This window comes from Cynoglossus semilaevis, unplaced genomic scaffold, assembly GCF_000523025.1.
Source record: "Cynoglossus semilaevis isolate Cse_v1.0 unplaced genomic scaffold, Cse_v1.0 scaffold1431, whole genome shotgun sequence".
NCBI classification, from domain to species: domain Eukaryota; kingdom Metazoa; phylum Chordata; class Actinopteri; order Pleuronectiformes; family Cynoglossidae; genus Cynoglossus; species Cynoglossus semilaevis.
This window is the reverse complement of record NW_007585118.1, coordinates 217,432-239,006: the sequence shown is the minus strand read 5'-3', so window position 1 is coordinate 239,006 and position 21,575 is coordinate 217,432. Positions and strand designations below refer to the sequence as shown.

General features: G+C 37.9%; 1 protein-coding gene across 3 annotated transcripts in view; it reads left to right on the top strand.

Annotated features, from left to right (window-relative positions):
* The window catches only part of tspan4a (tetraspanin 4a), a 115,586-nt gene that overhangs the window by 62,560 nt on the left and 31,451 nt on the right, over positions 1–21,575 (top strand). For all 3 annotated transcript variants that reach the window (XM_025053715.1, XM_008337310.3, XM_008337309.3), the window contains 2 exons: positions 3,797–3,988; positions 15,945–16,019. In XM_025053715.1, the coding sequence (XP_024909483.1) occupies positions 3,797–3,988; positions 15,945–16,019 (267 nt within the window). The remainder of the gene's footprint in view (positions 1–3,796; positions 3,989–15,944; positions 16,020–21,575) is intronic.

Here is a 21,575-nt window from a genome sequence, read left to right as displayed (position 1 = left end):
TAACTATAAATTAACTAGCAATTAGAAAGAGGATAATCTTGTATCTTTGGAGAAAAAAACATACAAATACAAAACACATACATAAACTACAGTGATATATACACATACTGTACACATGCTTATGTTCTATAAATAAAATATAAATGAGAAAAGAAAATGTTCTTGTTTTGCTTAAAGTAAAATGTCACACAGTTCCATCTACGTACAAAAAAATCTGCTCTGTCTTTTGTAGGTGTGAAAGTTTTTTGTTTCCTGAATTTATTTTACAATCTATTTCTGTCTGTTTGCCTTTTTCTATTTTGTATCATCAGATAGTTTTAACTTAATAAATATAACAAGCTCTAACTTTGTGAAAAAAAAAATATATTCATGGTGTCAATTTAAAAAACATTTAGCTGTTTTTGTAGTTACTTCATTTACAGGTACTTCTAAAATGTTTCTTATAAACACGGCTGCTTCGTGTGAGACTCAGTTAAATTAGGATAATCCGCTGACTTCACGGTGAACCTTTTTTTTTTTAAATAATAATTTATCCTATTGTGACGCACAGCTGGTCTGTGAAAAATCGTGCCTCCTGGCTGTGAACGTTCTCAGGAAAGTTTCCGTCTCCGTCCCATAAGGCTGTTAATTACCACAGGAAAACAGATCAACAATGCAAAGGAAAGCAATTAAGTTTTTTTGCAGGGACCAACATGTCTTTGAGGACGACCTTCATCACAGGTCATGGATGGTCAGTCAGCAGTGATGTGTCACTTCTCACAGGCTCGATATACAGAGAACGCCACACTCAGTAACTGTTTATCCAGGTCTTTCTCATCACTTAATTTAATGCAGTATATAAAACTGTGTCACACACACACGCACACACACGTAGTGGCTGTTTAAATAGAGCTTCGACTTATACCTTAACAGCTTATGTAAGGAGCGGTGTTGAAAGATGTACTGAATACTTGGTTGAAATATCACCAGAGAAATGTATTCATGATGGTGTTGATTTGAACTGAAATCATTTCTTACTGATGAAACAGTGCATATTTTTCTAGCCTATTTATAACCTATCGCTTACTAATGAAGTTATATGATATGCTTTACTGCTCCACGTGAGGGGGGGTTAATTTAAGTGAGATCAGAGCTTAAATATTCACAGACTGGAAAATGTTTTTTTTTTGTGGGATAATTCATCTGGCGATCTTTGTTTATGAGCTGAGATATTTCTCCACTCTGCAAACCTTTATCCGACGTGTCTGATATCAGCCTAAGGAAGTTTATTTTCAAGTTTATGGAGGGATGTTAATAAAAGAAAAACCTCCATCAGCAGCCATTATCACAAGCTCAGCTGCATATTCACAGACCTGCTGTGAGACAGTTCTAAACACTGACAGGTGAAGTGAACTCTGATGGTAAAGATTTACACTGCTGATAGCAGACACACATTTCAAACATCGATGTTCCACTGAACGTGAAGCTGTCGCTGTCTGATCTGAGATTAAAACCCTACAGAAAACATGGAAATTGTCTGAATGAAACACTTCAAAAGTTCAAACATGGAGTAAATCTGTTTTTGCAGAACTTTAAATCGAGCTGATATCTACAAGTATTATTTTTTTAATTTCCAATTTTAACAACAGTATGAGGTATGCTGAGATTAAAACAGAACCATTTTTACCCGAGAAACACTGTTGGTGGAGTTGACTCAATACTGTCTTTATAACTAAGAGTTTGCCATACAGTAACAATACAGCCTTTATGAAATATTATTACAGGATTACAAGGGCTTTAGTCATTATGTTATCAAAAATAACATTCACAAAAACAAACTAAAATGATCCTAACCCACACAGAAAACTGGAGGCTGCACAAGAAAAAAATATTTTATTACTTCCTTTAGGGAAATTCATTAAAAAATGTAAAAAAAAATAATTCTCAGGAAATTCATTTTGTTTCTGTAACCTAGCAACGATTTTATAACACAAGGTATTGCATCAATATAATAGAGTTAGGGGAAAAGGTGCCCAGAAATAAAGAAGGATTATTTTTTAGTCAATCTGTTTTCAGGGGTTTGTCACAGCAAAATGTGAGTCAGTTATCAGTTATCACAGGTTAATCACATTTCAATTACATTTAAACTGCCTCTTAGAGCAACCAAACACTCCCTACAACAGAGCAGTCCTTATAAACCAACCAACCAACCAACCAACCAACCAACCAACCAACCAACCAACCAAACGAACAAACCTGCAGTTGCCACCAAAAGAAGAAGATTTGTTAGAGATGTCAGTAAACCTTGTGATGATGTCATCTTTACCTAAAAAAAAAGCCTTGTGAGTCACCATGATTCATCAGCCACTATGACTGGATGTTCCTGGATCTACGTCCCAGGAGGCAGAGTCTCTGGCCTGGGTTTCAGAGAAGACCAGCATGTTGTTTTATACGTCCAGTAAAAAATAAATTGCATATTTAGGAATTTTATGTACATGGTCTTAAAGCTGGGGAACAGAATGTGGATCTTTGTTCCAAATGTCACGATTTAACAATCAACTGTGGAACTGTATTAATAAGTTTGAATTTGCTGTACAGTTAATTAGAATGTGGGATCATTGAATTTAAAGGTTGGACAGAGATGTGTGGAGGATATACACTGTGTCTCCACACTCACAGCCCCTCCCCCCTCTTATTGTCTTGATTCCCCTTTCATCCTTCAACCTTTATCACTGAAGCTGGTCTTCATTAGAGAACTCACTGCGGGGCATTATTATGGTCTGTTGTGAGCGGCACTGACCCAGGCAGCTAAATCTCCCAGTTGCCTAAGTGAACGATGCCCCAAATGAATGCTATTTTTTTATTTTTGTCTTGTCCTACTTCTTGCTGCAGAGCTCATTAAATAAAACCCTGTGTTGAAGCTAGAAATAGACAGAAGACATGTTTGTGTGTGTGAATAATAATAATAATCGTGTGTGTATTTATCTATGTTAGCCTAAATGCCTTTGGACTTTTTAAAGTGACTGCAGGTTTCTCTATGGACATTGCATGTGAAAATGTCTTTTGACCCTGGAACACTTTTAGTTAAAACGTTGTTGGATGTTGTTGTTTATGTAAAATAAAAAAACATAAATTGAACGGTCTGCTGGTTTTTTGGACTGCAGTGTGAGTAGCTTTTCTCCCAGAGCAGCTTAATGAGTCTGATATACATTGTCTCCAGCTTACTGTAACATAAAAAAGCTAATCTAATTAATGGAGCGGATACAGACTAATTTTACTATTCATCCTATTAAATGGTGGAGTCATTTTAGTTGCTGGAAATCTGCCAAAAAACAACACTGTGTCTAACAAAAAACTCTTTTTTTTTTACTATAAACTATACACAGCGTCACGCTGAAATTGAAGTGTGAAGGGCCGTAAGTGTAAGAAAGTGTATCGCGTGTCCAATGATTCTGCGTGTTGATGATTCATCAGGATTATGAACTTGTATCGCGTGTCCAATGATTCTGCGTGACTGTTGATGATTCATCAGGATTATGAACCAAACTGCTTACAAAGAGGTGACTTTAAGATGAAAACAAACTTTAGACACCAGAGAAGAAACACGAGAAATATATCAGACTATATTGTTCTAATCTATAGGTTAACAGACTTCTACTACCAAGAGCATGTAGATAAAATATCTTTAAAAAAAACAGAATAAGAAAAAATACACAGCATTTGCAGGTTTTTCCTCCATTATTTATCAGTGTTTGTGTTCTGTTTGACCTTGTTATTAGGCTGACAGCTCTACGCCTCTCTCTTTTTTCCATTGCAGCTGGGAGGATGTGGTATACTGGGGGTGGGGGTCTGGCTCTCAGTGACCCAGGGAAGCTTTGCCACCCTATCATCATCCCTGCCCTCCCTCTCAGCAGCCAATCTGCTCATCGCCGTTGGGACCATCATAATGGTAATCGGCTGTCTGGGCTGCGTGGGCGCCGTCAAAGAGAGCCGTCCTCTGCTGCTGACAGTAAGTCATTCGTCACAGTGTGTTTTGACTGGAGGTTGACTTTAAAACTACGTTGTATCAATTATTTTCTGCTAACATGACCAAAAGCATCAGTAGGTTTGCATAAGTAACAAGCGTCGACCTTCTCATATGACTGTCATAGATTCGGTGAGAATCATTTATATTCAGTGAAATTCATAAAAAGTCTTTCTACAGTGGATGGAGATGAATGTAAAAGGTGACTGTGAGAAAGGCCACAATATTGACAGTATTAGCTAACACCATGGTAGCAAGACCTGCTGTCATGGACATGGTTAGTGACGATGCTTACGATTCTTCTACCAATTATTTTCTTCTTAGAATTTCAAGTGAGCAGGTAGGAGGGGTGGGGGGCGGGAACCATCCCTCAGTCACTGGGCAAGAACCCTGAAGAGTTCACCGGTGGAGCACAGAGAGACGAACCATCACCAACACTCACACACTGGTTGCTGGTGTTTAGATAAACATTCACTGGCAACATCGTCGTAGAGTAGGTGGATGATGTACTGGCAGTGAGTTCATTCACCCTCTAATCCTCTATGCGAACCTGTTATAACTCTTTATAAATGTTTCTGAGAATTATAGTCTTAAATATGTGAAGTTAAAAAAACAGAAGGCAAATTAATTTCTTTGCATGGTTTCATGTGTAAGATTTTTTCAACGTGACATCAGGGTAAATGTACGGTACACCCTTAATAGACTGCCAGTCAATCACACATTTACAAGTGAGAGTCATTTATAACAGAACAGCCTGAAAAAAATCCTCCTGAAACCCCACACAGAGAGACCATCTGTTTGAGATAAACCACAAACCAGGACTGTGTATTGGTGGGACAATGTAAAATAACTCCATTCCACTCCTTTAGTGGAGAGGATGTGGTCATTTACATGCTGTTGCATTTGTCGCAATGTTGTGCTTTAAAACAGTTTGTTCACTCGAAATCCTTCTGCTCAGATTTTCATTAATTATACAGGCTGTTTATCAACAGCCCACAACACAGTCTGTGTTTTGTTTTAATTTATTTACTGTACATACTATAAAATGTATTTCCACAAAACAAGTGTGAATCAAAAGGAGCTAATTTTGAACGTTATACATTTTATTTATTTTTTTGGTAAAACCTGTGACATCAGAGAGGCCAAGTTAACTTCAAAGTCATTTGTCTTGTCAAAGCTGGTCGTCGGGGCAAAGGTTATCCTCACATATGCAGCGCATTATAAACTGATTGATGTACAGTCAAGGACAGGGTGTGTGGTATGTATTACTTTTGTACTACAGTTTATAGAGGTATGTGGAAAAACACCAGAAGGCCTTGATCAAGCTCATTAGAATTCTCACATGTCCACGAGGCAACACTGTACAATCCACCGGTCTTCACACCGTACAACATGGATGTTCAAATGACTTTCATAACCACAGGACTCTGAGCTGCAGGCACTCAGAACTGGGGAAGGTAATACAGGTGGGGCTCACATTCATACTGCAAATCCATGAATACAGAATTAGATAAAGGTGTGGAAAAATAACCATGTAATTCTAAGGTCATGAATGGATTTTTCCTTTTATCTTGAGAATGTAAATAACTTCGACATAAAAATCAAGGACAGGTTTCTGGGTCTGAACCGACAGCAGGAGAAGACCTTTAAGGCATCTCTACCTTTACTTTGACATTTCCTGTGCAATGCAATCCATCACATCAATATAGAATAGCTTTAAAAACACACTCCTACACACACACTCTCACACACACACATGAACCAAGACTCAACAACATATAATCACAGTGTAAACATAGTGTAAAAAAGAGAGAGTACTTCTGTTTACAATCCTGCTTTAAGCAATAAAAATGACAGTTTAATGAAAATAATCTGTTATGGACTGTTGATGCAAACTGTGAAATATTTACTATAACATAAAGAAAAAAACAACACTCATCCTCTTCTGATGAGAGTCCTAGAGAGAATTTATAGCGAGCTCGGGGTAATGGGTCTATGAGTAAGTAAGTTATAAAGAGAAATATATAAATTTATGTGGTTGTGATATGCGGAAGAACAGAAGAAAAAAGACTTCATATAAAATGCTTTAATAAAATGCTCCATTGCTGTGTTGTTAACTTACTTTTCTTTTTTATTGAATGCATAATTTCCAAAGATAATGCAATTCTATTCAGAGATTTTCTTCAGCCATAGTTTATGAAGACACTGTTCTGTCACTTCTGGACCAGCTATTTCTTCAGATTTGTTAACTTAACGACTGGATTCTGTAATGGACAGTCAAGTGATACCCCATCAACATCTAAGAAAAAAAAGTGGTTTTCCTCCAGTCATGTACAGGATACTCTGCCTTCTATCTAGTTTAACATCTTTATTTGGCCCTTAATACACATTAATACACATTGAGTTAAAATATCTCATAGAATGTAATTGATTTCCACACAATAGAACATGTTAAAAATACTTCACAACTAAGTATTTTACTGAAAGTCATTTCGGCCCATAATCTGGAAGCTGCCCCTGTCAGCTGACAGTGGGAAGTCTGTACCAGTGGCATCAAACTGAGGCCATTGGTAAAGTTAGGCTTTATTTGAGTTCCACAGTGGCTCACTGGCTCAAATAAGTTGGGCTGAAATGCAGTGACAGAAATGGGCTGCAGCTTGAAGTGTGTGGAGAAGAGTTTAAGTGACAACATTAATGAAGAGTAGCAGTTACCTTAACAGGAATAAATCCAACTCATGTGGAATGCCGGTTGCTAAATTTGGCAGACGTCGTTTCTCCACTCGATCATAAGGCTGTGCTCAGTTGATTGATTGGTTGGTTCTGTGATACTGGGCTGTAATTAACAAGAGCTTCAGTTTTTACACAAGCGTGTGTAGTTTTCAGTGTAATTTTCCTGAGCAAAGGGGCAAGGATTTTGGAGTGAAAGCAAACTATGCCACATACAGTAATTACGCTGCAGCGCAGTGTAGGGTTTTGTGATTCACAGAGGGATGGAAACTGTTTTAATTGTAACAAAAGTGCCACAGTAGGAAAGAGCATTTGGTTTCTCTGTGAGAATTTTGTTGATCATTAGTGTGATCCGTGACACTGACCAAACCAGCTCCTGTACCGTGTCAGTATAACGGGGCTGGGTGTACAGTAGTTAAAGAGTCAGTCAGCAGCTTTAATGAGTGACAGAGCTGCTTATTTCTCACACAGGAAAAAAAAAACCTTCTTCCTTCAGAATCCAGGGCCTATTATCATGTTGATCATAAGAGACAGAAATGATAAGAGACAAAGCAGAAAGAGCACCATCCCCAGAATGATGTGAAAATGACTGTAATTACTTTGTTCTCTCAAAACTGTTAGTGTTGTTGTTGTAAGATCCATCCAATAAGATAATTTTAACTTTTCAGAAAATGGTTTTGATATTTTTTTTGTATGAGGTTTTTGGAGTTTTGTTGAGTGTACATGACTTCCAAAACATGTTCAACCTTTTGAAAGAAGCGAAGTTTTTAAGAGAAACTAGATGTCTTAATGGTTAATTGCACACTAATGTCCAAAAATATTCAACAAAGGTGAAGACGAATCAGAGCAGCTGCCTCCTTCGTACCATGTGTACAAAACTAATCACATCTCTCAAGAATCTGTAATGGACTGAAGATGAAACACTGGGCCCCTGTGGAGAAACCGTGTCTGGACGTATGAAATTCTACTGCAAACTATGTTGAAAAAAAAAAGAGCGTCTGCATTGTAAATAAATCTATTTCTTCAATATAAAATGTTATGGTTGATATTTGGCTGAGGTCGGATGAAACAAAGGTCGGGTTTTATAAAAATCAATCTCTAATGAAAAACAGAAATCTGAACAGAAGCAGGTCTAATACAAAGGTATTGAATCTGGTCGTGTTTAGTGGATTAAATAAAAGCAAATATCAGACGCCCAAAAAGTTGCAGAGTCATAGACAAGGACAAAACACTAGAGCAAGAGCGAGACAGAGACAGAGAAGGACTGCAGATAGGCTCACATAAATCTGACCAAACAAACTGTCTGCTGGTCAGAGGAGAAGAACGCCAATGAAAGGTGTGATATACTGGACAATGGACTATATTTACAAGCTAAAAGCTTCAGAGGATCACAGACATGCTCTGTGTGCCTGGGAAAATAATACATGAAAAAATATACTTGTGGATAATCACATTTTTCTGAATGAACATCATTTGTGCCTCTGCAATGGCAAAAAAAACTCAGGACTCTCTCTCACACACACACACACACACACACACACACACATTATGTTTCTTATGACTACAAAAACACACTGACAATCTTGAAAAGAGACGTGCAGCCTTTGGTAGAAGACAGGGACGTCGACTGCAACTCTATCTGAGAGCCGTGAACGAAACACTGAAGTCCAACACAAGCTTTTAATGGCTGCATAACTTTCTAACAGCCAGTGCCAGGTCAGCACACAGCACGCCACTCTCATACATTTTCAATGTCAGAAAAGTATTATAGAATGTGAAACTGAGGTGACTTCATATATCCACTCCTGCTCTGCTCTCACCAGGCTGGAGTGTACATGTAGGGCACAGATATACTGTGTTATTTTATTTAACATTTTACCTTAGTAACTGTAAAACCATAGGATATATCTGAGATCCCTCCACACTGTTGCTCACCAGCGTTGCCAGATCTCGAGGGAGAAACAGAAAACCCAAGTCGACAATAACAAACGGAAAAGAAGAGAAAAGAAGACTCTGACCACATGTTCATCACTAAGAATGATAGAGAGGCCGCTGATAAATATCCATGAATCTATTGACCATCTCTCCATTTTCTGCTACTTAATCATTTTCAGGGTCAGGGGTGACAGCCGGAGCCAACCACAGCAGTCCCTCGACTATGGATCGTTCATCAGTCCATCCCAAGATGTCCACTGACTTTAACTAGACATTGTAAAAAATACATTGTAAAATTATGGAAGGGGATTTTGTCATAGTAAAAAGTAAAAGCCCTGTGAAAGACCAGAAAATGGATTTTGTTATGCATGTAATGCATCAGAAAATATTATAATATTTTATTTTTCGTTGGAGTTGGAATTAATAAGTAATGGATTTTTCCAAATATTATAAAACCCAGTGGAGCTGCAGGATTTTCTGTCTGTGTTGAGGCAGTTTTGTCTTTGAGACTAAATGTATTTTGTGCTGTTCTTGTCAAGCAGAGGAGTTTGACCTCGACGGCACAGTTTTCTGTTGAATATCAGACTTTTATTATTTTGCGTGTTTGTAGTAGGGCTAACTTTGGCTGTGCAGGGATTTTTTATAGATAAAAAAATTACCCTCTTAGAATTGTTTATTTTTATGAAAGAAAAAATATGATATATTAACTGTAACCAAAAGATTACAGAGAATATATCACATTGTGTTTAGAAAATGTGTACAATAGGCATAAGTCTGCCAAGGTAGCACTGTTGTGACACAAATGATGCAGCGCTTCCCTTAAAGTCTGAAGTTAAAATTGAAAAACATGAAATGAGCGGTTAGCAGGATTAGCGTATTTCAGAGAAAAAAAACACTTTTTACTTGTCAAAAGATTAAATGTATTAAGTTAAAAAAGAACACAGATGACAAGGAAAACAACTAAAGAAAAAGAAATGGACATAAATCATTTCCTCAGTCTTCAGTCAGGTTTTTCTTTTGTTTCCAGCTTTTCTGTCAGTTCTCCATCAGAAATACCCCCACACTGATTGGCAGCCATTGTTCAGAGCTCGGTGTTTTAAATTCTTAGTGCAGTACTTCTCTCCAGCTGCCAAGAAGATACTGACTAAATACTACGCACACAAATACTTCCACAAGTTCACGGTTTGAGCCTTGAAAAGTTTGTTATTATGTAACCAAAAACTCCACTGAAAAGTTGTGGTGTATATTCACACACTCCAAGAAAGTCTGGTTCTGTAGAACGAGACTCCTCAGCTTTGTTGTGGTGAATCCAAAGATCTTAAAGTGGGATGTACAGTTCAGACCATATAAGCTAAGAAGGTCAGCGTACGTTGTTATAAAGTGGTGTTGGGTTAAAGAAATTGTCACAATACAGTTGAAAGTCTGCAGCTGCACACAAGATGGTTGAATATTTTGGGTTTTTTTTAAAACATTTTTTAGTGAATATAGAGCTACAGCACCTGCTCCTCTCACAACCACACGAATCTATTGTTCATCTTTTACTGTCATTTACAAGGAAAAAAAGTGTAAATGACCAAAAGCGTCTAATTTAAGGTTTATCCAAGATGCTGTTAGGAATAAAAAAGGTCATGGACTATACATAAGATCAATAACTATCTAATTGCAGACACACACACACTGTAATATTTAATGGATCAAATTTTGGAAATGGAAAACCAATAGCCACTTGGTTAAGGTAGAAGGAAAGAGCCACTTGGGGATGATGAATTGTCTCATTAAGGTAATAGGTAATTAAAGCCATGTTTCACACCAGTGCGTTGAGTAAGTCAATACAGGTACAAATCAAAAAGCACTGGGGACTGTGCGGTAGATCTGTGACCTAATCTGTGCAGAGATTAGTCAGAATGCTGAGATCACTACAGTGACTTGTTCACCTCCTCTAATGCACAGGACTGGACTTATATCATTCTGCATCTTTACACGGCTCTGAGATGCAGAGCCAGAGCGGAATGATCAGACCGAGGCTATTACCTCAAAGGCTTCCCTGCATGTTAGCTTAAGGCAGCCAGATCTTTGAAGGTATTGATTTGTGAGGCGCTGATGGACCGTGTACCTGACATGAATGGTTCATCAGTCTTGCTGATCTGTCAACACACAAAAAAACACTGTAGCTTGTACCTGATGTGGAAATTACAGAGTTGGTGAGCACAAAGGAATCGATGGCTGGGCCTGGACTGAACACGGCTGTTATTCTGTACCTCTGCTGAAACATGAGTCTCTGAGTTTAAACAGATGTCAACACTGGTGGCAAAACAAGTCATAACACAAAGTAAACACATGTTGAAGGCCTTATATTACACTGTCTTGTGTGACAGAATTAGTTAAAACAACATAGAACTATAAGAGATTCAAGCTCTAAATTTCTCTGTGTCTCTGTGATAAAAATACAAGTTGGAGGAAAAACATGATTAAGCCTGTAAAGTTGTGTTTTGCCCTTTGTCCTGCAGTGTCCTGGCGTCTTTTTTTGTTATGTCTCATGAGGCTTCACTTAGATACAACATGGCTGTGGCTCATTAACTCTCACAGAACAATGGAGAGAAAAAAACAGTTAGAAGCTGGTTTCCTGAGAGTGAAATAAAGAAGTCCTCAAGGGCCATTTTACTGGGTTTTATATTTGTGGCAATGGACTGACATGGTTATACGCACCATTAGGCGTCTCAGTACTATCTTTATCTCATTGGTCCACTCAGGGAGAGCAGACTTTCTGTCATTTGGCTGCTCCCTTTTTTCAGGGGTAGGAGTCAGGCGTTACCCAAGATGCCCTTTCTGATGCATCACTTCAATTTATCCAGGCCAGGAACTAGAAAGAACTCACGTGGATGTTCTACAGCTGGGTGTTGTTATGTAGGTAGAACACTTTACAGTAGCGGCGACCACTTATTTTGATGACCATATAAGGAGTTACAACTTTTGCTGTAATCTGGTTTGTCCATCATCTCAGTCGAAATGATAATAATAATTAAAAAAATTGCTGCTTTATTGCTGATGACTAAAGTTTGACCATGATTTTCCAGAGCTCAAAGGTCTAGAATATTAAGGCAGATTTAGGGATCTACTGAAAGTATTTGTGCAATTATTTAATTTGCAATAACAAATTCTTTAAAGCAAAAAAATCTTAAATATCAAACTTACTTGTATGCTACATACATTTCTAGTGTACTTTAAAAATGTGTTGAATATATGAAGAGGAGTTATTTGACAGTAACAGTTTAGTGAGCCACACCGCCTCCTGCTCTATAAAACACCTTTTATGGCCACATTTGGTTTCCTTTTATTCCAATCGCCTATAAATCTTTGCTGTTTTTAGCTGCTGGAAGCCACTGTTGTGAAGAGGATAATGTACAGTGAGTCAGTTTGAATAATGACAATTCAGGAGAAACATATTGAGTCTGTTCTGGTTCTTTTGTCGTGCGACCCGGGTCTTTGTTTATGATAATTTATCACAGTTACCCTGGGAGCAGAAGACAAAACCAGCCTTTCTTCAAGTTTTTTATTTCAGCTGAGGGACTGCATTTATAATGTTAGAGTCCATTTACAACAACTTTATGATTATTGGAAAACGACACACACCTACACTTTACTTATTTGTTGATTTATTTTTACTTATTATTTAGAGCTTTCCGCTCTACTTGTCACCCCACTCCACAGTTCTGCAGTGACACAACAACACTCGTACACAAACACAACTAGTATTCCCAGATTCCATTTAGTCCAGTGACTGCAGCCGTGGACCATTCCATTACAGTAATCCATTCTTTGTAGCAGTGTAAAATCCTTTAGCTAATTCAATTGCTTTTTTGGTGCTATTTTACAAAGTTAAGTGCTACCTCCGACCATCTTAGGTCCTCTGGTGTAATGAGGTGATCACTTTCTTAGAAGAAAACAGGCGTTAACAGTGGAAATCTTGAATGCGACGAATGATGTGAGACTGGGTCCAAATTGTTCACATTAAAACAACATTCAAGAACTTACAAAAACAATGTTGTTTGTGTTCGTATCTATGTCGTTCAAGTTTCATGGTTAAAACTACACGATTTGTTTTAGGTCGACCAATGTGTTCAACAGCTAACATCAGTGACTGAGGATTTCTGTAACTATAACACTGCCAACATAGAGTATTTGTTGTGACAATACTCCAGATAATCCTGCAGCTGTGAGTGTTACACCTCAATAATGATAGATGAAAAACCGACAAAGACCAACTGAGACATATAGATTGATATGGTTGTAATTTATATCAGGTCACATTATTTGATTTAATTCAGATCTGTCCAACATTCACAGCTACATCCCAGAGCGGCGAACTGGCCTAGATTCACAGTTAGGCTGTATGTGTTTCAGCACGTAGATGTATGGCTGTGCCCAGTTTTCACATGTGTGCTGTTTGACTTTGTACAGAAGATGCCACTAATGCAACCAATGCACTCAGGCAGGTATAAATCACTATGACTCTTTACAACTACGAGGATCGTTTCTAGCAGCCAAGGTTGCTATGCTTATGTGTCTGTGCTAGAAACCTAAACTTTCTCATCACAACCAGCCATCGATAAGCCACAGTCGGTGTCTTCCCAGTGCATGACCCAAGGTTGGCAATATAATAAGTTTGCATCTGGCAAAAAAACAACATCTTGTGCCCACATTTCCATTCATATTATCTGCTGCAGTGACCCATGTAAACGGGCACAGCCAGTTTACAAAAACAACTCATTTTCTTGAGAGGTTTCTACCATGTGTTTCTGGCCAGCAAAAGGTCAGCCCTGTTTGCTGGTTCTCTCTGTCAACAATTAGCATCTGTTCGCCAGCACATGCCCATTAGAGGTCAGGGAAAGGGAAAATTAGTCAGACCACAAGAGATTCATGGTCTGCCTGTTTCTAGTGGCTGAAAATCGATTATTTGAGGATAGATAATAAATCCAATAGAAGCATGCCAGCGGTGACACAACTCTCTCCTGTGTTTCTTAAGCACACACATGCTATATCTAAATGTCTATTTGTGAAGTTGCACTGTTGAACTCTTTCTTCTGCTGACACGATGGGAGGGAGAACATTTTCTCCACGAATCAATAGAAGGGTCACAGAAGAACAAACAGACAAAATGTTATTTTTTAGACCAGATTTTTGACATGTGTTTTTGAATCTGATTCCATTTGTTGCTTGATTCAGGCTGATATCTTTTTTTTGTCAGCACGGGGAAGGATGTGTAAGATTGTTAAAACCTAAAAAAATCTTTGGACATGTATAGTTGTTGATATTCCAAAGCCAGATATTGATGCTCATACGATAAGGCGGAACTATAGGAAAAGCACCACACATAAAGAATACAAGAAATAAATATACAAACATTACTCTCATTTCTGTTATTATTATTATTATTTTTACTGAGCTGGTCTCTCACCTGCCTGTGGAGCTGTGCACACTTTCATCCTCTCTGAGATCAGTGAGTCATGGATCGGTGCTGCAGCTGCCAGCAGACCTCTGGGGCCTCTGACAGCTCATTGACTGTTCCATGTCAGTCTATAAAACCAGCAGATCTCACATCTCCTGTCAGTCAAATGCCTGGAAAACACAATGGAACTGCAGTCATGATGTTTGATACGGTTAATAATGAAACCAGTGTTGAACATTTCAGACGTAGCCACTAACTCTGAGAGACTGGTCTTTGTGGTTGGACATTACCCCGTGCCCACTTGCAAGGACAGTAATCACATTGTCATATAAAATTATAATAGGGATCTATGAAGGTAAATTATATAACACAGTTGGTGTGGCATGAAATAAAAATAATCTGTTGCACCATAGTTCTCAAAAACTTTGGTCCTTGACTTTAAGTGCAGAACACTGAGGCCGCCTCATAAGAAACTCAGACAGACTAACAAACAGAAGTCTGAGTGCTGAGTTAAAGAAAAAAATAATAAACTCACTAACCTTCACCTTCATGTGCTCTCAAGTGAGAGTCACTACTCCTGAAACATGCCTGTTTGGTACTAACACATAAGAATTTGTCTTCCACATGTAAGGTTGTAGGTTTGAATCTAGTAGCATGCCTTACCACGACCTAACCCAAGATAAAACAGAAAAGCCAGTGTAGGGTTCAAATCCAGGTGGACGTCAGTGTTCCCACTGACAAAACATTAACCCCATGTTTGACTTTGTCCTCTGTTCAATTATTGCTGGCACCAAGTTGAGACAAATATCTGTAAAATCTTCCAACACAATCACTGGGCTAAATATGCCTCAACAAAAATACCTACTGTTGTGACGTCTGAAGAAAGGACTCACATCAGCATCCTTTCAAAGTCAAGTCCTTCAAACACTTTAAGCAGGGTAAAAGGGAAGTCTCACTACAAGAAATCTCCTGTCCATAAACAACATTTTAGAGATACACCAGATTAACATGAATGCCAAATGACCAAACTCAATACCATTTGAGTTCCATTCTTAAATGTGTCTTTACCGTTTTAATAACATTTTCTATAAAACCTGTTCCAAACAAACTAAAACAATGACAAAGACAAAGCAGCTGCTCCTCTGTTCTTTTTGAGCTTATTTTCAAAGCGGACTGGAGATGAAGATAAAGACATGTGAGATGTGAAATAGAAAAGAAAAGACACTTCTCAGATCAATTATTTATTTCCCTCAGCTGCTCTGGAGGAGGATAATCTTGCTTTCATTTAATCACATTTATATTTATTTCTTTTCTCCAATAACTTAGTTCTCGTGTGTAACTATTGCTCAGTCAAATGTCAGCTGCTTGGCTTTTGACTTACATGACCTTTGACCTTTGACATCACCTTATTCATGATTCTATGTCTCATAATAATACTAATTATTTTTACTATGGCATCTCTGATAGTCAGATAACAATCTGATATTTATTTAATAAATAAAGACAGTAGGAGAATGAGTCCATATACCAGAGAGGACATAATGTATTCTCTAAGGGAAAACTGAGGTATACATCATCTTCTTTCATCATCTCGTCTTAAATCACTTTCAGTTTTGGAAGTTCTATCTATTCATGTGCACCTAAAAAAAAACACTCCCTCTTTGAATGTTTCTTTTTACTATTATCTTTTACTGGTCCAATGTTTTTCCTGGTAATTCTTCTCCACACCTCATTCAGTCTTTATAGAGCCACTCTTCTCTTCTCCCACTTGTGACAATTGCCCCACATTCTGTTTGTTAAATGACTTTGTCTCCTCTCTTTGTGTTTCCACAGTTCTTTATCCTCCTCCTGCTCATTTTCTTCCTGGAGATTCTGTCCATCATGCTGTTCTTTATCTACCAAGATGAGGTAAGACACCAATACTAATGCCATCATGTTCTATTCTGTGGTTTTCACCCTCTGAACACGATTTGGGGAACAGTAGGAATGTCATTCTAATCACTTTCATGTGTCATGCAGTTTGATGACATTTTAGTTCAAGACTGACGTCTGAAACATCAGCAGGGGAATTGTTTCTTAAGTTTATTCAAGTAGATTTCTCCTCTCGTTCTAAAGTAAATGTTAGCACGTAACAGGCGGAAATGATTGGTTGATGTCGCCAAAAACCTCTCTCTGTGATGCTTCTGGAATCTTTGGGGAGCATTTTCTGGGTAATAAATATTCACACTCATGTTTCTTCCTCATGTAAAACTTATCTCAGCTCCTCTTTTCAGGGGATTTTCTCTGTGAAAGAATAAGTCAGCCGGCATAGGATGAGGATAAGCTGTTATCCTCTAAATACGAACTGTATTGAACTCACATTTCAGCTAAGGTCTTAGTATTGACTTGAAAAGCAGAGTAAATATCTGCATTTCCATGATTAAGAGATTTAGGTCTGGATAAAGAAAACAAAATAATACAAAACATGTTTGGGTTTTTTTCATCACATTTTTTCCATCAAAACATTCTGCACCTAAATCTGAGGATACAATATTAGGTAATGTTATATTTTTGTTTGAGCACTTTTTAAAGACTGTGACAGTTTGTTAATACAGACTTTCTAAACATATTATCTTCGTTTGGTCAAAGTCAAAATTAATAAGAAGTTACCTTAGTTATCTGCTAACAGGTTAGAACAATTACCGAAGCAAATATATATATATATAAAAAAATAAAATTTGCTGTGGACTTATCTATGAAAGTGACAAATAAAAGACAAACAGTTTAGAATACAGGGAGAGCTGTTTATGCAAACCAGCTGTTTTAAACCTTTTCAAATGTATGAAGTGGAGAAAATATCATTGCCAAGTAAAAACAGCGCTGAAGACATTACTAAAAATTAAATATTTTGTACAAGTTGAACAATTATTTAATAAGCAGGTTGTTTCGATTTTATTCCCCAGGTTATTATATGTAACTATGCCATTATAAAGCCTGAACACGTTTGTTGTATCTTGAAAATAATTTCAATAATAAATTACTGACTATTTTTTTTTCAATATGCGCAAATGAAACACTGTTTATTGTAAAATTACCTAGGCCTTGTACGTATACTTGAGAGAAATTCCACAATATATCATCTGCAGATGTGTAAATTTAATTTGGAGAGCAGTATATTGTGGGAACTCCACAGACACCTCGTATAACCACCTTCAGTGCAGTGGACTCAGAGTCTGAAGACCCGTCATAAATCATGGGCAATTTCTCACCCACTTGTGTTCCATTATTCATGTGTTGCGATGGAAAACATTATCCCCAAAGACTGTGGTCAAGGCGAGCCCAGACTGAAGACTAATTCCTTTGTACATTTAGTAAACAACATCCTTCTTTGATAAGTTCTCTGCTCAGCCGCAGACCTTGGACCTGTACATTCTTCTTTCTCGTTTAAATCCTCTGTTTTTATAATTCCAGCCTGACTTAATAATTAGTTGCTGTTTTGCAAACCCATCTAAGTGTTGTTTGCTAAATTGGCTAATTTCTTCCTAGCAGATCTTTTTTTGGGTCTTAATGACTTTAGTTTTTATATATATTATTTTAACAACCAGACTTTCTTTTTGTATATGGGATTCTTGATTTTCTGTGCACCCCATTATTCAGCCTCTGAATAATTCAGATTTGTCTACCCAGGAGGGGATTAGTGACAGGGCAGAGTGAAAAGTACGAGGACTAGATTCTCTGCAGAGCTGCTGCAACCAGGGAAATCACTCCGGCTAAAGAACGGGTGGCCATTATTAAACTGCCACTGAGATTTTTTTTAACTTCACTGGACTAAAGGTAACAATCTCTTTGCTTTTCCTCTGCAGGGTAAAATGTTCTTTACCCTGCTTTTCAATAGTCTCACAACCCTGGATTCCTGCTCAGTCAATCAATCAACTAAAAATAAAAAATTGCTATCAGTAAATGACAAATGTGTAAATACACAACTAAAATGAACCAAACTTGGCTGGGAAACAGACACAGACTGAAAACACAAGCAGAGAAATGAACGAGGGCAAACACAAGTCGAAAACAAGCAGAAGTCAAACAACATCAATGAACAAACCAGGACAGAGAGCCAGAGAGGTTTATATCCCCAGGACGCCAGGTGAGATGAGTGAGGCTAATGAGGTAAACAGCACAGCCCACAGGTGGGTGTGATCAACGTCTTCATCAGAGAGAGAAACGGAAGGACACACAGCCGTGACGTCCACAGGCTGAGATTTTCTTTCTTGCTTTATTAGTTAGCTGTTGCTGCTCGTCTGTGTCTGCTGTCTAGGTCTTTTTCTGTCATTTTTACGCTGAATTTCTAAAAGCCCTTAAACTAGAAACAGAATACAGAAAGGGTGGAAGCGATCACGTAACCAAATGCCTGGTAAAAAAAATAGTTTACACACAATGCTTAATGTGTCAGATCATTTTAACGATGACTGCTTTTTATTGTTCAATATACATTATTTATATTTGGTGCCAAAATAACAATCAAATGTATATTAAGCCCAGCTCTACCTCTATATAAATTCATTTAGTGTGAAACAATACGAAACAGAATCGTCCAAGCCCTGGTTTTATTCTTGCGGCACGTACTGTATAGCTGAATTTTCTTCAGAAGTAAAGGAGGTGAAGGGGAGACGCTACATTGACCCTTCGCTGGTGGAGGGAGGCAACACATTATAGAACGGCTGAAAATACAAAAAAGCTTCCATGAAATGTTTCAGAAGTCGATTTTAGTGCTGACAAAAGTTCATGTTCAGCACTTTGACAGAATAAGTGGTTTCCACTACACACCTGCACGTCAAACACACAAGTGCACACACAAAGGCTTCTGAGGCCATGGGCGTAATACACAGTGTAGTCCCTTTTCATCACCCTCTCACACAGATACGCGTGTATGTGTGCAGCTCACACACAGAGCCGTCCTCTAAAACATCAGGGCCACAGTGTGTTTTTAAGATAAAGTCACGCTGGTTCTTTTCAGGACAACAAGGAGAAGAATATATATAGCAGAAATGTCTCCATAAAGGACTTCATGTGACTCTGTGGTCTGATGGTGTATGTATCTAAACAACTCACTAATGCAGAGTTGTAGCTGTGCTACTTGAACCAGATCGAATACGTCCACCTGACACCAGGCCTCCTACCCAGTTAAATAAGTCTGATTGCCTCAGCATCAGTATAAAGCAGCCTCAGCTCTTGTTAAGTCTCCTCCACAGTAGCTTTAATAAGTTTGCAAATCCTGTCGGAACAGAATGAAAGTTAGACTTTAATTATCTGAACAAATTGAAGTTGTACAAAGGGGGAAAATAATCAGAATTAAACTGATTTTTGTTTTCCTCATTCCCAACTGTCTACTTAGCTGCTGCTGACAAATTAGTGGGTTTTGAGAAGTGAGGTAATAATAATTATAATGACTTTTTGGTCTCGTCATGAGAACAGGTCCGTCTCTAGAAAAGCACATTTAGTAACTAAGTATCGAGCATGTATGCAGGCAGCATATACAGACATTGTACACCATTTCTATTTTAATGAACATATTCTGATCTGTTATTGTTCTTATAAGTACAAATTATCTGAATTAAGACCACGTGACCTCAGCAGAACCATAGTTTTTAACTTAATTCATTGAATGTTATTTTATAAATATATATATATAGACACACACAAACTTGTTTTTCACTTATTCACATTTAATCCACTGAGCACATTTTCAAACTTAAGAGACCAAACCCATATCTAACTTTGTACTGTGTATTGTATTTTTTTATATACCAACATGTTACTTTGTGCATGTTTTGCAAAACTCTAACTATAACAAACTACAAGTGACGCAGACATTGTTATATAACGGCACTCGTGGTACTAGGTAATTACTCTGAATTCCTCAGAGAGCTGACAGAAAGGTACATACTGCAGCTTCAGTTTAAATCCATAAAAAAAAACGTTTTCCATCATTATTTTCAAAAGGACACTGAGGTTCTAATACAGGAACGCCTCTTCTGCCAATATCTACCACATTTGCAACTTACAGACTGTTATTGGTAATCTACCTACTGAAATGTGAGTAGAAATCATTTCTATTGTTCAGTCACATCTCCTAATGAATGCACCCTGATTATCTGCTGCTACTGTGAGCAGCACAAACAAAAGGGAAGGATGGAAACAGGCAGTGAACGCATCACGCACAGATTCACCTGCTCTCATGTGTTAACAACCCCTGGTTTACATGATTAGACACTCATCTTTGGAGGACAACTTAAAGGTGTTTGTCGCACTAATGTAGACCTGACCTCACATCAGTGTAGTAATGAGAGATGTCAAAAATATTTCCTGCGTGAGGTTAAGAGATTTAAAGGTTCAAGAATAAATGTAAATTATTGTAAGGATTATTTGGTTATTTCAATCTTTAATTAACCATTATACATTTAAAAGATATGAAAACAACGAAATACAACAATGCACTTGTTATTCACATGTAGAGAGTCTGTTCTTTTTCTCCTCCATCACCATAGTAACTCTGTAGGAGCAGAACTGCATCTGCAAGTTCAAAATTTCTAGGTTATTTCAATGGTTACGCAAATGCCTGAAGACACTATGACTGAGTGGCAGGTGATGGATGTTGAAGGAGTCTGTACCAGGCCGTGGGCTTCACCACCACTGACTGTAGTGCTGTCTGTTAAACCTTCTATAGACACAATAAAAAGAGCTCTGAGCTTCCGCAGCTGGAAGCCCGTCCAACAGTGGACAGACTTCCTGTGGACCAAACTCCATACCAAAGATTAGTTTAAGAATGAGTCACGTGCAACTGGTGTGAGTCACTGCTGTGACTACTGTATATGCAGGTATGTTATCGTCATCACCACTGAAAGTGAAGCAGTAATTAGGCCAGAATATATCATCTCATTATTATTTTAGCAGCATCTGTATCGACTTCCTGTTTTGTTGTTAATTAGAAAGTCTCATGAGATTCACAGTTCGATGTGTAGGAAAGAAACAAATCGTGCCTGGGCTACATTAATATGTATGTTTGACTTTGCATTCACATATGTGCTCTTACTGTTGAGTGTTCTGTATCGCTGCATCTAAATTAGAGAAGAGACAAATGTGCTGAAGCGCCATTTCAGTCCAGGTCCACCTACTGCACAAGGGCAGCACGACAAACAGCAGCAATTTTATACATGAAAAGATTGAAAGAAAGAAAGGCAGCCGTCAGGAGAGAGTGTGCACATTAACAGCAGAGTGGGGAAACATCTATGAATATCTAAGAGTGACACTAACAATGACTGGAGCCCAACTGCAGGCTTTTTTATAAACAAGTCACAAACAATTTCGATCGCACTAAGAGAATTTCTACGACAAACAGTTTTCTTTAAGTATAATTTTTCCATCAACCTCATGAATAGAATAACACTTTTATTCTAACACACATTTGATGTTCAGTGGAGTTCTGAG